The following is a 15,537-nucleotide window of genomic DNA, read 5'->3' on the forward strand; positions in this document are numbered from 1 at the left end:
ACTCCCTATGGTCATGAAGGTAAACATAGCAGAAAGCTGATTTTGATGATAACACAAAGCAAAAAACGTAGCTAATAGCTAAGCAGAAAAACTTCCAGCTCAAAGCACATCATTAATGACTACTGTCAAAGGCTCTCCAAAATATTTTTCACATAACTAAGGACATTCTGATGTTAGCTAGAAGTTAAGATAGATCAATTTGTTTATTCCATAAACCAGCCATGTAATCTACAACAAATACTAACGTAGGAAGTAACTCATCACAGAATAAGTCATAGCCACCCTAAAGACTTCTACATTTAGTTATTAATTATGTTATTAATGAGCTGAGCTTCACCCCTGTAAAAAGGGTTGAAACAAAAAACCTATTTTTTTTATACACAAATAAAATCATAGAAGCAAAGCTGATCTTTTAGAATGCAAGAGGAACTTTAGATATGTATATGCACATAAAACATACACATATTTCTCCATGTAGAACAATTGTAAGTAATATTTAGAAAGAAAATACCTGGTTTGTGCTTCAGAACTTAGATGAGACTAACAAAGCTGTTACCTTACATTTTAGCATCCCTGCATTTTTCAGGATGCAAATCTCAATTATCTCAACTCGTGCTTCACAAGGAAATATATATGTGCTATAAAGAATATAGAATTTATTTGCAAAACAGAACAACCAGATTTTACACTATTTCAGAGCAACAGCTTTCAGTGAATTGCTCAGCCCCATTCCGAAACCTTTAGAGACCATCTTGTTAAGCCAGATTTTTCCAAGCTGAAAACTGAAATGCGTTATAAAATTTTCATTTGACAAAATCTGATATATCTGTATGGCTTTTGTATTACTTTACTGCTCAGTGAACAAATACATAGGAATTTACTGTTGAAAGCTAAAAACCGAAAGCCATATTGCTACCAGTTTTTCCTGATGAGCCAAACTAGCATTGTAACTTAAGCCAAATAAGAGAAAACTGCTTTCTGATGTAAAGTGCTAAATTTGTCTGCTTGTAGTCTCTGTAGCAACCCAATATTCCAAAGAGACAATCATGTGATCAATGCTCTCAGCTCCTGCTGTTTATCCTGCACTGTCCTACTTACAGCAGCTCTCAATTCCAGCTGTCTACAGTAAAAGGAAAAACATCACCTGCTCTCCTGCCGGTACACGATGCCAGAACAGCCTCATTAGAGCTGTTGTAAAAAAAAATGTTGACTTTGTTTGACTTGAAGATTAACATAGGGAGGAAATTTGCACAGCAAAAAGATTGAGCAGACTTAAAAGATGGCAGAAAATACTCCAGTAGTAGCAAAGAAGAGCCACTTCATTTCAGGTATTAAGGTTTCAAGTTAAACATACAGAAATGAAGGTAACCCATGACTACAGGTTATTGTATTTTATAGTTATAACTGTTACTACGTACATTTAATTCTCAAGTATGAACAAGATCTGAGTTTTAGCACTCAGAAATGCTGCTCCTGAGAAGAATTATTATTAATAGTAATTTGGAGCATCCTCCTTGAGGAAGCAAGAAGAGCTATTTCATTGCTACTGAAAGAAGTCCCCACAGAAAACAGGGAAGACACCAAAGAGGGGAACGTGGCAGGAACCTGGGCTGCAGCACTTCGTTCCCTTTGTCCTAAGGGCAGCCAAGGCCAGACAATAGCCAGTCGCTTTGAGTAACTGCTGTTACGTTACCAGCACTCCCGAAGAAGGCAGCAATTGCTACGTCCCAGTTAAAAAACTGCTCCCCTGCACAAGCCATGGGCATTTGGGACTGCACAGCTGCCAACACACTCATGAAAGATGCCCACTGTGGCTGGTTTTACCTTTTCCTCTTGGTAAGACAAGGCAGAGGAAAAAAGCACGTGCTTGTGTGTACATACACATATACATACACAAGACATAGACACACACACAAACACACACGAGGAATATTTCTCAGCAGTCATTTCCCTTGAAGCTCTGTACTTGCATTATATAATCCCTCACCCAGGCTAAGGTCGAACAGCACAACTTGTGAAACTTGTGCAGCAAGTTTTATTTTGTAAGCTATGATAAGCTTATCACTTGTGTTTTTCCAAGTGGTGGGAGTGTTGTGTTTGTGGGTTTTTCTTTCCCCCCCCCGCCCCTCCACATGAACAGATCAACTCGTTTACTATTTAAAAGGAATCCCACCAAATCAGTATTGCTCAATTATTTGCTTACTGGTGTTCCAATTATGTTAAAATTTAGCAAGTTTTACTTATTACCTAAAAAACTGCAGCAGATGAGCTCCACATGGGCCCTTCATACTTTTCAGTAGGAGTGTCAGATTTAATCTTCATTAAGGAATTTTGCCTGGAATAGCATTTACTCTGACAAGTTTCCTAATAATATTTATGCTAGGTATATGCCACTATTTTATCATCCAGCTGGCAGGAGGAAAAGCCTCATCCAAAGGCTGGTATTTCAGCAGTCCAACCAGAAAAGGCAGAGCTGGATGCAGCAGATCCCAGACCCTGTCTCATATTCTTAAAGTTGGGAGTTTTGAATAAAACATACACAGCTATTTCTGAATGTGACAGTAACAGCACAACAGGTCGGAAAGGAGAAAAGAAAAAGATGTGTTTATTTGTCAAACTTGGTAGTTTAATATGTGGTCACCTTAAAGGTAGATTACAAGAGCTCAGTAAGTTATTGAGAAAGGATATGACAAACACTGCAGCAATTTTTTCCCCATTTGGTTACAACTAGGGCTATTAACAAAACCTTCACTTCAGTCTTTTATCCTACTGTTATCCCTGTAACTCCCATCACCCATTCTTGAACGTTTTGGAAATTGCTTCCTTACATATTAAGAGCAACAAAGAAAAAAGAAAGAAAAACCAAAAAAGCAATCGCCATACACAGCCACTTTACGGAGTGGGCCGCTCCATTCCCCTGTCTCTATAAACAGCAGTGGAACCAACACGCTCAAAAACCTCCAACAGTTTCCTCAGGCATGGCAATCGTGACTTGCACTGGCAGATCCAATTTCACCAAATACACGACTGTCTCACTTTTCCCAGCGCTGGTTTTAGACTGGGGGGAAGCAGGGGGAGGAGGGAAGAGCAGCTCGTGGCGATTGCCTTGCAGCCCCGTCAACCTGCAGCCTGGGACCCGTAATGCAAACATTTGACTTTTTTTTTTTTTGCTTTACCAGAATTTTATTTATTTATTTTTTTCCTCCATCCCACCACAACCTGCAAGTCACAGCCTGGGACACTGGGAAACAAAACCTCAAAATTCAGGTGGGAACGATCATATGAGGGGAAAAAATAAAGCTCTATCTGTACCTGGTTCAAAGAGAAATAAAGCGAGGAAGTGGGACGAGGGTTCTACACAGCCAGCCCTACCTCCAGCATACTGAAATCAGCCAGTCACCTTTGCAGCCAAGAGCATCAACTATTCAGTCTCTAATCAAAGTCTTTTGAGATTGTCTACAAGAACAGCAAATCTTATCTAAATCTGCAGTTATAATACACAGAAAGCCAATCTACATAGTAACTAGCCACGTCCCAAAGTACAGGGTAGCATAAACTCTGATCTGAAGCAGACTGGTAGCAGATTTCATACCCAGGATAATAGGCATCTCTAAATTATATAGGCACACTGATTCTATACTCAGGCTTTCTGAAAGTCAATGCAAAGCACAGTCCCACAGAACACAAAGCACAGAGGATGAAAGCAGCCACTAAAGATAACAGCAACAAGGGCTGAAATGAAGCGAAGCAATGTTCATTCACTGACTCTACAGAGCAGGGAAAATCCTCCCTCACCTCACCCTTTCTCCTGTATTTCCCCCATTATTCCCTATTTTCTAGGACCAAAGGGAGGAATAAAAATATACCAACATCATCACCAGGTAACTTTGTTCATTCTTAGTAACAAGATAGGCATTTAGTGCACACAAGCAATAGAGAGAAGCAATCACAACCCTCCTGAACAAGAACAACAGAAGCTTTACTCTCCATGACATGTGCAGTACCTGCCACATTCATCCATGACCACCTCCACACAGGAGGAATACTGCTGTGTCAGAGGGAAATATCTGCATATAGGAAGAAGCAGTCTTCTGAAAATGGACTACGAGGAGTACGACAGGCTTTTGAAATCAGTGTGATGAATTTATGAATTGCTATTCCTATTACTAGGAAAATGGAGAAAACCCAAAAAAGAAAAATACAGCTTCAGAAAGAGTGTTGTGTTTTTTTAAGATAAGTGCATCTGTTGGATCAACAGAGACCTCAGCAGATACCTCTGAACAACCTAACAAAATTAAGGCATTCCTAGAAGGGATGAGCAAAATAAGCACATCTGTTAATTGCTCCCCTCACTTTAGTGGTTTATTTCATCCAAGCCACTACTCAGAAAATCAAGTGGTTGAGGTATCTGGTAGAAAACACAGATTTCTCTGCAATAAAACTTGCCCTCTATTTTTCCAGCAGTTCTGAACTACTTATGGTGAAGTGGTGTTGTGGGTAAGCTCACAATTCCTTCAGTTATTCTCATCAAGCATGCTGACCTTCTGAGCTTCTTAAAAAAAGAATCAGTTTCCAAATTAAACAAATGCTGCTATTTTATTTTAAAAGCTTTCATCAGCTTTTCCAGCTGCTGCAGAGAGCTTTATAGAATTACTCCAAGAGATGCCATGACATAATGAATGCTGGTTTCAAACAGCAATTTGGAAAACTAGTTCCTCAACTGAGGAAAGCCCAGAGTGTGCCAAGACAGTGTCAGTCCAAATAGGTAAAAGTAAACTCTTTATTATTGATTTACAGCACCAAGAGAGAGAAGAAACGGGTGGACAAGGACATTCCAGAAAGGAAATATCTTTCCCTTACTAGAGGGGGGGACAAAGAGATGCCTGGAACTAAAAGGATAAGTTTACCCATAAATTAAAAGCAGCAGTCCACAACTGCTAAAAGCACACAAACATGTGCTTCTGCTGCAAAACAATTCTAATTTCTTTGAGGTTTAAATTTACTGCAGAAGATGCCAACAAAGGCCGAGCCCACATCCAAAAAGTAAAGCCACCAATCTCCAAATATTCTAAATGCAAGGTTTAACAGATTCATTTAAAAACAAAAACAAACCAAAACACAGAAAAACAAATAAGAAAACCCACCACCATTCTCTAAGCTTTAAATTACTTTGGATTTTAAAAGCTGATTTGGAAACAGAGATTACACTTGTTCCAGATAACCTAGTTTTTATTCATTTCATTACTTATTGCCAGGCAACACAGACCGTGCCAAACCACGTTAGAACCACGAGGAGAAGTTCTTCCAATCTAGATCAGAAATTTGCTCCTTACCCTCCTCCCCCCACTGTGGAGGCCATATGTATTCCTCTACCAGTAATGTCCCCAGATGCAACTTTCTTTCTGGACAGGAGCTAACAAACTCTTTTCCCAAAGCCCTCCGCATGCAATGCCTGTAAATGGTCCCTAGATTCCACTTCCCCAAAGAACAAGTGCTATTTAGTTAGAATTAGTCCTGGCCACTACAGTCGTAGCTTCACAGCAGCTGTCCTCTTCTTCATTCCTAAAAGACTCTAGCTTCTTTTACAACCCTTCTTATCCGTGGTGTCCAATACAGAAGAGACAGGTTATTATCTTCAGTATTGCTGCATTTCTTCATAAGAAAGTTTTGAAGAACTCCCAAAAGGCAGAGCAACAAGAAAGATCAGAGATTCAGGATCCCAAGCAACCCATAAATAGAGTGCTCTTAATTAAACGTTCCTTCCAGCGTAAAGCTTAAACAAACTCTACAGCTTCTTTAATAAAGCAAAATAAAGCATCCTACCTTTTGTTTATAGGTTTTTCATCTTTCTCATAAGGCTTCACAAACCATTTCCCAATGCGCACAAAGTTCCTGTTCATTAAACACCTCTCCAACAGGTTGTGAACAGCTTTGAAAAGCAGAGTGCGACATTCATAAGAAAGTCCATTCTCCCAAACACCATCTTCTTCTTCTACAAGGCAAAGAAAAAAAGATTAATTAACATTGAACTACATCCTATTACTTCACATAGTAGACATTTCATGAAATTGCTTCCTCTCCCACGAGCTCTTAAGACAGTCACAGCATAACATACAACCAAAGAAAGCCTATAACATGAGCAAGTTATTTGAATGTTACAAGAGTACATCTGCTAAAAGTAATCAGCTATAAAGTCTCTCCCCCACACTCCGTCCTTATAAAAGGAAAAAGAGATTCAAAGCTATTTGTAAACAGAAGGAAACAACCAGCACCAGTATGTTACATATTTCAGTCTGCAAAACCACTGATCTGTTTGCAGGGTGGCTCATATTTGGAGTATTTTGATCTAGTTGTCCTGAAATGCTAAATGACAGTTGTGCTTAATAACAAAATAAATTAAATTGCTCACAGCCACATTTTTAAAATATCCTTGTGTGTTTAGCTATTGTTCATTGAGGAGCTGGGCAAAAGTATTAATGATTAACTGACCCTTAATAGTCACCCATTTGCTAATGAGGAAGGGAGGTATGGGGGTAAAACACCACCTAGATACAGAGAGCAGTGGTAGGAACCACCTGAACCTTCTCCTCACAAGATTCACACAACTGGAATTTTCTTTAAAATTTTAAAATAAATTAACAAGAAAGATAGAAAAATCAGGCTAGTGCCACTTTCAGATCTCTATACAGATCTATAAACAGAAAAACAAAGCTCAGGTCATACTGATAGGATTCTCAAGTGAAACACTGAGATCTGATCTGTGGGGCACGTACCTAAAACACAGGCATGGAATCCAACTTAGTGAGCCGAGCTGATTTTCCAAGTCAGAAAGCAAGATTCTTTACAAGAAGCTGTAAACTCTTCAACCACTCTGGCTGGCATTTAGTGCTTTAACATACACTACAGGCCCTAGGAGTGGTAGCCCCAAAGAACTACAGTGGCAGCTACACCACACAAGTGAGAACATTTCATGGTTCCTGTAGCATCTCTCAATGGTTCACCCTCACCAGAGCAGTGGTACAGAGGGTAATACAGGAAAACTCAGGATCTTCTTCCATTACAGCAGTCAGGTCCTACCTTCACACCTACAACCCTTGGACATCACGTTTGACAGATATTGATATCCCTAAAGATCTGCTACTGGTCACCTTGGACTGGCTTAGCAGTTATTCTTACAGCTCCACTGCTTTGGCACTCCAGGTAACACTGCAGACTTAAATGAACAACCTGATGTGGATAAAGAGGCATTTTTACTTCAGTCTCTGGGTAACGGTGGAACAATGTAGGTTGAATGGGACCTGTGGAAGTTCCTTGCTCCCACCTACACCCAGAGTTCAAAGCTAGACCAGGCTGCCCATATCCCTTATCCATCATCCCTCGCACCTCCAAGATGTGAGTTTGGGCTCAGACCTCCATTCCACACATGAGGTTTTACAGAAGCAACCTGTCTGCTCACCTCTCGTCCAGAGAGAATTTGGGCTCAAATAGATTTCCTCTGGACTGCTTCATGGTTAGAAAACCTCAGCAACGCAGCCACGTCCTTACATTGTAAATCTCCCTTTGAAATAAGCCCCTTCACCTTTATCTGGAAGCCACTTAGAAGCTTAAAAGGTTGCAATGGTATTAAGTCTCAATAACCTTAAATTAGAGAGCATATAGAAAACCAAACACCTAATGGTTTCAACTAGAAGGAAACCCTTCAGCTTATTACAACAAGCAATGTCTAAGACAAGGGTGAAGAAAATAGAATTTCAAAGCACTACTGCAACTAAAAAATGGGGGGACACATCTGTGTCCTGTTTAATTCCACACAAGTAAGTGCACACTTCCACTCCACATCACTGCTGTGAGTTACAGAAGATTACTCACTGCCCCAGAATCCTTTCTGAGAGATAAAAGAAGAGTAAACAGACCTGCCCCATAATTTGTGAGGGAAAAGATGCACATCACTACAGGTGAATCATTACATGAAATACTTTCCTGGTGAAGACAAGAAAAAGCAAGGAACTGCATTTCCTCAAAAAGAAACCCCACTGTGAGTTTCTCCCCTTCCATCACCATAACTCCAGTGTTGAAATTCAGCATGAACTTGTTTTGCAAACCATAAAGCTACAAGATAATACAGTAACTCACTGAGGAAACATCATACAAGACGCTTGCAACAAGAAGCAACAAAGGTCCAAAGTCAAAGGGCATAAAACAGCGGTGCCAAGAGGACGCATTTTTCCCTGGCTCAGAGATTTGGAGACGCACACAAACAAGCAACCCTATCCTACAGGCAGCTTTGCTGCTCAGCACACACTGCTCAACTGGTGGCAAACAAGCAGCTCAATAGAGCAAACATTAACTACAAAGCTTAATGATATTGGACTTTAACTGCACAATAAACTCCGCACCATTTCAAAGGTTAAATACTTGCTTCCTATATGGCCTTTGTAATTTTTAAAAAATCATTCCAAGAACACCCCCTGCATCAATTACCCATTACAGGAGGGCAACAAAGACAAAGAATTACCCCCCAGCCCTTATGCCCAGTTTTGTTTTGACATATCAGTACCAACGGACATATTAGTGCGTGTCAATGAGCAGAAAGATGCCGAAGTTGCACATACACTGAGTGTAACTCAGCTTTTATTTTGATGGCCATACTACAGGCACAAAGGAGAAGTTTCACTTTTCAGAGGATACTACAAAGCCCTGAGTATTCCATTTAACATTAATAGTTGTGCTGACAACCAAGTTATTAACAAAAGTTTGCATGCAAGAACTTGCCAGAAGATTGTTTCAGCAGCAAACTAAGCTAGGAGAGCTCTTAGGAAATACAAAAGAGGAGCATATTATGTGGGTAAGTGTAAAGCTTGGGTGGAAATCACAATTAGAGCTCTAGAACTTGAAAAAACAGCCTGCTATAAACATACCTGCTGATCAGAAAGAGCACCTGGGATCAACAACATCACACTTGCTATGGAAAGGGAGCATGAAATAAGATGGTAGTTAAACATACTCTCACTTCAGAGCTTTATTCAAACTCGTGCAGAGAAACAGCAGTAAGTGTCCTGCAGAGTTGTGAAGCACTGTTTATCCATCACCCCCACCCCTCTTATTTTGGTAGTGGATGGAAGGAGAGAAATACACAGGAGGTCAGAGCCCACGTCGTATTTTTCTTCTTTATTCAAACGGTTGTTTCTCAACATCTGAAAAATCCTCTTACTTAACAGGAATCATAAAAAGTAAACCATAAAAAGACCCTTTTGTGAGGGGGATAGGAAAAGACAGTTTCACCTTCTGATCCTTCTTGAACTGAATAACTGTAAGCGTTCAACCTGATAGCAGCAATAAACCAAAATAAGTCGCTGATTCATTTTAAGAGGCGTTGAGCCACAGCTCTGCTTCAGACAAGCGATATCCACACAAGTGCCCTGGTAATCCAGAGGTTACAAACCTTTTGTTGTTATTACAAATACTTCTGGTTATTCCTCTCGCTCTCCGATTCAGTCAACTGCTCTGCAGCATCTATGCCAACTCCTTAGACAAGTATTTACATAAACTGTCCTCTTGTCATTAATTTTCTTCCTCTCTCTTTATATCACATACTAAGCAGAAAGTTTGCTTTATCTGAACCGAAAGTCAAGCCAGCACTTTGGGCTACAGCTTCCCCCTCCCCATTACTTTAACTACAGAGGGAAAAAAAAGTCCATTCCTTCCTATCGTGATTCAGAAGCATTTCTAAAGCACCGCTTACTTTCATGGGCTTCTTTTCTGTCACCATTTGACAGCGAGCCAATTATAGAAATAGACAGATGCAAAACTGATTTACACCATCAAATCCCACTTCCTATGTAAGTGTCAGACTGCAATTGTTGCTGTATATTGTAATTACATGATAGTAACACAGGCGATATTTCCTTTTAAAAGGATGAAAGAATTTAAAAATCCAAATACTTTAAGATGAAATAAATTTGTTCAGAGTAAGAATTGCCCTGCTAACCTACTGAAAAACAGTTTTAAGGGCCTATATCCCTTACAAAACTAAGTGAGAAGCACCAATTTGTGTTTAGATGTGCTGACTAGAACTCAAAATACCAGCTTCAACATACATTTTCTTACTTGGATTCTGTAGGGTTGTATCTGATCTACATTCACTGAAAACACTCCAGTTATCCAAACTTGTTGCAAAATTTCATCCCCTGAGAGACAAGCCAAAACACGAGCTGCTGTCCCAAATACCATCCTCAAAATACTCAGCACCACTACAGGTCAGCATGAGCCCTTCACCCGCACCACATGAACGTATTTCATGCTTTTTCTACTAAGCAGAAGTGGTTGTTCTCTAAGCATTAAAAGCCTGAAGGTACGACCTTTCTGTAAGTACATAACGACGCTTGCCTACAAATTGCCTTCAGAATCTGCTAGCTCTGAATTCCCTTGCACAGAGACCTATGGCCTGGCCATAACTAAAGCTGAACACCTTTTTCACTGCGTGCTTCATTAATATCCTCCTCCGCACCATCTTTGAGTAATTCCATAAGCAGATGAATTGTTAAATCTCATCCTCAGCGATCGTAGGCTCCCTGCTCCTGTCTACGCAGGTATATTATGCTTGTGATGCTGTACCTGCTGCCAGTTGCAGAATTCTTAAAGAAGGCATCCTTTTCATAGTAGCTGTAGTAGTAAAATGGGTTTAGGAAGCAAGTGGTATCAAAAAAACAAAACCAAACCAGCAAACCACCAGCTGAGCTGTTTTCCAAGTTCACTTTGCTGAATACTTGCAAGCAGCAGGCTTTTCTGCAGAGCTCACAGTATGGGAACTGGCTCAGACTCCTGTTTCCATTGTATTAGAAGTAATGAGACACCCGATGCTGACATCAGCACAAACCAAGCTGCTCTCAGATCTGTTTGGAGACAAGGATATGACCTATAACGCACATACACCGAGAACCAGACAACACACAGAAAGAAGCATTCGCTGCTATCGCCGTTGCTGTTTTTCCCACTCAGGATCAGCATCAAGCCATTGTCACACAGACCTCACTCCTCCTTCCTTAAAGCTCTCCCAGAGGCTCAGCACGGAGCTAAGACCAGCATTATGCTCATACATTTATCCTTCACAGAAGTGGGAGGAAGACTGCTCGGCAAACAAAAAACGGATTAACTCGATATATGACAGATAGGAGCAAAACACTCTAAAGTAAATTAATGAGATTTAACAGACACCAGAAGGAAAAAGCTGCATCTTATAGCTCACCATTTCAAAGATGCAACTTGAAGGTCAATGGCACATTGAAGCTTTCCCCTACCCAAGCATTAATCAAAACGTAACCATTTCCTTGGGACTATGTCTTGTGCATAATTCATGCCCAACTGTTCTCAGGTTTGAAATTGCTACCAATTCCACCAATTTAAAAAAACATACAGGCAAGCACTTCAACAGAATTTAAAGAGAAAAGAACCTACCTAATAATAAAAAAAAACTGTTGACTAGACACCAGTGAGGGCTCACTGCCTTCTGAAGTTCTCCAATACGTCCCACGTTAAGGTTTGAGCTGCAGAAGTTCCTATAATCAAGCCTCATCGTCACAACAGAAACACAACCTTTGAGGTTGTTGGAGGATAAAAGAACACTTGGCTAACTTCTGTCTGCCTCTGGCTATGTTGAGGGAGAAACAGACCGACGGGTTTTTTGGAAATACATACAATAAGTAGCTTCTTAGGGAAGGAAAAGAGAAATGACTGAGTGAAGTCAATATTACTGATCAATTACTAACTCTGAACAAGTCTCCTTTTGACATGCCCCCAGGCAACAACAATCCCTGACCATCAACAAGACTGTTACCTAAGGCTCGATACGAGAATTCAGATACAGCCAGTAGCAGTCATTCAAACATACCTCTAGGGCAAAGGCAGAACTTCTAGAACATACTGGCTGAAGAGAGAAAGAAACATCTTTTTTTTAATCTGATACGCACAGATGTACACCCACAAATCTGTATGTTCCCTTTTGAAGTGATCTTGGGAAGATGCTTCTGCAGGGGATAAAGAGATTCTCGAAGGCTGCCATATTTCAGGTACTGAGAGTTGATGACTGAGATGTGTTCCAGACACTGAACATCCATTATTCATTGGAACAACAAATCACAAAGAAATCATCAAAAAACTGCCAAAGTACTGTCCACTCCCTAGCGAAACCAAAGGAAACCAGAACCAAAGCTGCTTCCCTTCCCTGTCTGTGGGCAGCAAAGGACATGCCAGCAGCAGCAAGCTGCTCCTACCCCACTCCTGCACTTGGTTCTTTAGGACAATTCTTCTCCTACTGAGTAGAAAAATTCTAAATGAGGCAGCACCTCAACCATCAGCAGCAAACAATTTCCAATCAATTTTGAAGGTAACAAGCCTCTGCCAGGAAGTAATTTATCTTTTCCATTGAAAATGGGACAAGCAATCATTGGGAGAACAGAGCAATGTGAATTACTAGGAGAAATTGTCCACCAATGAAAAAATCCATTAGGTCTATGACAAAGGTCAGATAACATTGTTTGGGTTCAGCCGTAATTCTTTCCTATATGAGGCTCACATTAAGATTTTGTGTAACGGGGAAGAGAAAAAGCACAGGTGTGGGCACTCCTCAGACAACACAGCTACTGAATATCTTTATCAGCTTCTGGTCATGTAAGAATCAAGCAGGCTAATATGTTCCAAGAGATTATAGCATCCATTTTAATTAAGAGGAGACAAAAAAACAGCCTGTTAAACTACAATGTCAGTACCTCTACACATGGGCATAGGTAACAAGTATTTAACAGCAAAACACATAGGATAACCTGTCTGGAAGGACAGACATCCACAGGTGACCTGAGCAACGGCAGACAGCCCTGGGAAACACTCACCTGCTACTACATCTCCCTTAGAGCACAGCAGGGGTTTGGAGTTGATAACCACGCATCGGGGTTTATCTACATCCCTAAATACAAACACAAGCTGACCTAAAAGCTCAGCTACAAAACGGTGCTGTTTCAAAAGGTACCTCGACATTAGTGGGTAGATTGCAAGGGAATGCAGAGAGGAAGTCGTTCAAACGAGTTTCGGAAGGCCACCTAGAGCAGAAACAAAGTCTCCAAATGGCTTCACTTGTAACACACAGACACAAATGTAACACGCTTTAATCTGGAGGCCAACTGCACGCAAGTTCTACACGGATACTCTCCCACAACAGTTGGTCTTTGCTCAGGGCAGGCCCAGGCCAAAAATAGCCTTTAGTCTAAGTTACATCTCAGCCATACAAAGGATGTTTCCTGCAGGTCAAGACCGAGGTTACTCATAGGGCAAAAATAAGGAAGCCATCAATGCACTGAAATACCAAGCAACCTACAAAGTCAATAACATTTAAAGACACACAGTTTTTATTTCCAGGACAGACAGGAATCCCAGCAGCATCTCAACTCCGAAGTCCACTATTCCAACAAATAAACACTATTTCAGTATGCCGATTCTTTTCCAGATCACATCATGGGTACAAAAACCCACACGTTAAGTTGTTTCAAGTCTGCCACAGCAGCACTTCAAATCTGTGTTTGTTCTTCAGCTTATCCACAAACACAGCATTAACAATGTCTGGTTAGCAGGTCACCAAACCTTGGTCTCGTTTCACACGTCAGTAACTCAAATACTGTACATTGTTTCAAAGGAAATTGCAGTGATGCAGCTTTCCCCCCCGCCCTGAATCACTGTAGTCTCACCAACAGATCTACAGATGGTCTAAATGCCGAATTTCATCACATAGCTTTCCAGTTGCTTATCGTACTTTGGGAACTGACATCAACAAGTAAACGTTTTCAAAACGAAGTGCCAAGTCTCCAATAGAACAGTGTTGAGAAATATAGATATTGTTAGTCTTTCAGAAGCAGCAGGTCTAAGTTTGAAAGCATGTACAGGTTCAGAGCACTGGTAAAGGGTGAGAAAAACACAAGGTTTAAGGATTCTCACACAAATTGTCTTGAAGCAAATTGTCTTCTTTTGAGGACTCTCCATCCACAATTTGACTTCCAACCCAAACAATTCCGTACAGTTCAGAACTGCCCAAATCTCTACAATTTTTATTACATAATAAAATGGGATTTCAGTTGGAATTTTGAAGTTCCAATTACCCAACAAAAGGGACCTGATCAAAACACATTTAAGGCATCACTTCTGCTTCTGAATCGCAGGCACAGCCTTGGGCACAAGAAGTCCCAAGAAGTTGCCAAAATTCATAGGTTTGCTTGCTTTGACGGTTTTGTGCATTCCAGTTCCCCCCACCCCCAAAAAAGAATAAAGTACAGAGGAAAAAAACTTGTTTCTTTATTATCCAGCAGACCAAGACCACCCTGATCAGTGCACTGCCATCGTAATTTGGCTTCTGACAGTTCTTCCCATTATCATAAAATCAAAGTTGTAGATTATGGGAATACATTTATCTTATCTCCAGACAACAGTTTATCTCACACAGACTTCTGTAAGGGCTGGCAGGAGAACACCACGAGTAACAGCACCCTTGCACTGACCAAAAGAAGGGATTCATTTCTTCCTACCTGAGAGATCATGATGGATAAGGTCAGCAAAGTTGGGGTCATCACCCCACCAAAATATCCACAGCTCCCTGCGTCCAGGCCTCTGGTCTCGGCGCCAAACACTGAGCACATCCGCCTTCAGACAGCGACTGAAGCTGCTCAAAATAGGGTCCTCTTCCGTGACCGGAAAGAGAATGGGGGCAGATGTTGGACCCTGCCATACGTATCGCTTCCATTTAATCCCAGTTAGATCAGCCTAAGGGAAAGAAAAAAGAAACCAACCGTCAGACATCGGGGTACGTCACCAACAGAAACAGCCAGCTGTAACAGAAACCACGCTTCTATGTTCTGTGCACCTGAGGAGATAAATTGGAAATAACCAGGCACCCTGTTTCTAAAGCTCTTAATAGCTGCTGCAAAGCAAGAGCTGTGCATTTTCACTGCAGCTTTAAAGCAACAGGGAAAAAAAAAAAAAAACAAACCCTCCCGATCTGATTTAAAATCAAAAAAGAAAAACGAGTGACAATTATCTAATTATTTGCAGGTTCCAAATGTCCCATCTTTTAAGAGCTCACCTTAGCAAATAACTACTCACTTCATGCTCACTTATGCTTACGCTGCTTTTTGAAATCCAAGATTACTCTGAGGATACAGGAAATAGGGAAAAATCGAACTCAGCCATACGTTCTGCCACTCCTCTGCTATTTCAGAAAAATTCACAGCTCCCCCATTGTAAAATTCCCTATCGCGTGCAGGAAGCTTCTCAAGCACACTTCTTTTACTCTGAGCCATCACACTTTTCATTTCCCACACCACATTTTAAGAATTTAAATCCTGTTTCTCTCATTAAATTACACATCATTGGTTATGATCCACTAAATCCCCTTCTGGGCAAAGCTTCATCCGACTTTATAGAGCGAAGAGCTACCACTGCACCTACTGGGAAAGCGACAATTCCTGGATTATCCCCAAACCCGGCACCTCACTAAGTTCC

At 40.8% G+C, this 15,537-nt stretch overlaps 1 protein-coding gene across 1 annotated transcript in view; it reads right to left on the bottom strand.

Moving 5' to 3' along the window:
* MED13 (mediator complex subunit 13) overlaps window positions 1-15,335 on the bottom strand; it is a 46,727-nt gene extending 31,392 nt beyond the window's left edge. The window contains exons 1-3 of the mRNA XM_042830390.1: window positions 15,228-15,335; window positions 14,565-14,799; window positions 5,824-5,992 (exon numbers count right to left, since the gene is read on the bottom strand). Coding sequence (XP_042686324.1) covers window positions 5,824-5,992; window positions 14,565-14,799; window positions 15,228-15,335 — 512 coding nt within the window. The remainder of the gene's footprint in view (window positions 1-5,823; window positions 5,993-14,564; window positions 14,800-15,227) is intronic.
* Window positions 15,336-15,537: the final 202 nt, after the last annotated feature.

This window comes from Centrocercus urophasianus, unplaced genomic scaffold (assembly GCF_019232065.1).
Source record: "Centrocercus urophasianus isolate 14NV4802_14NV808 unplaced genomic scaffold, USGS_Curo_1.0 seq_33, whole genome shotgun sequence".
Lineage (NCBI taxonomy): Eukaryota > Metazoa > Chordata > Aves > Galliformes > Phasianidae > Centrocercus > Centrocercus urophasianus.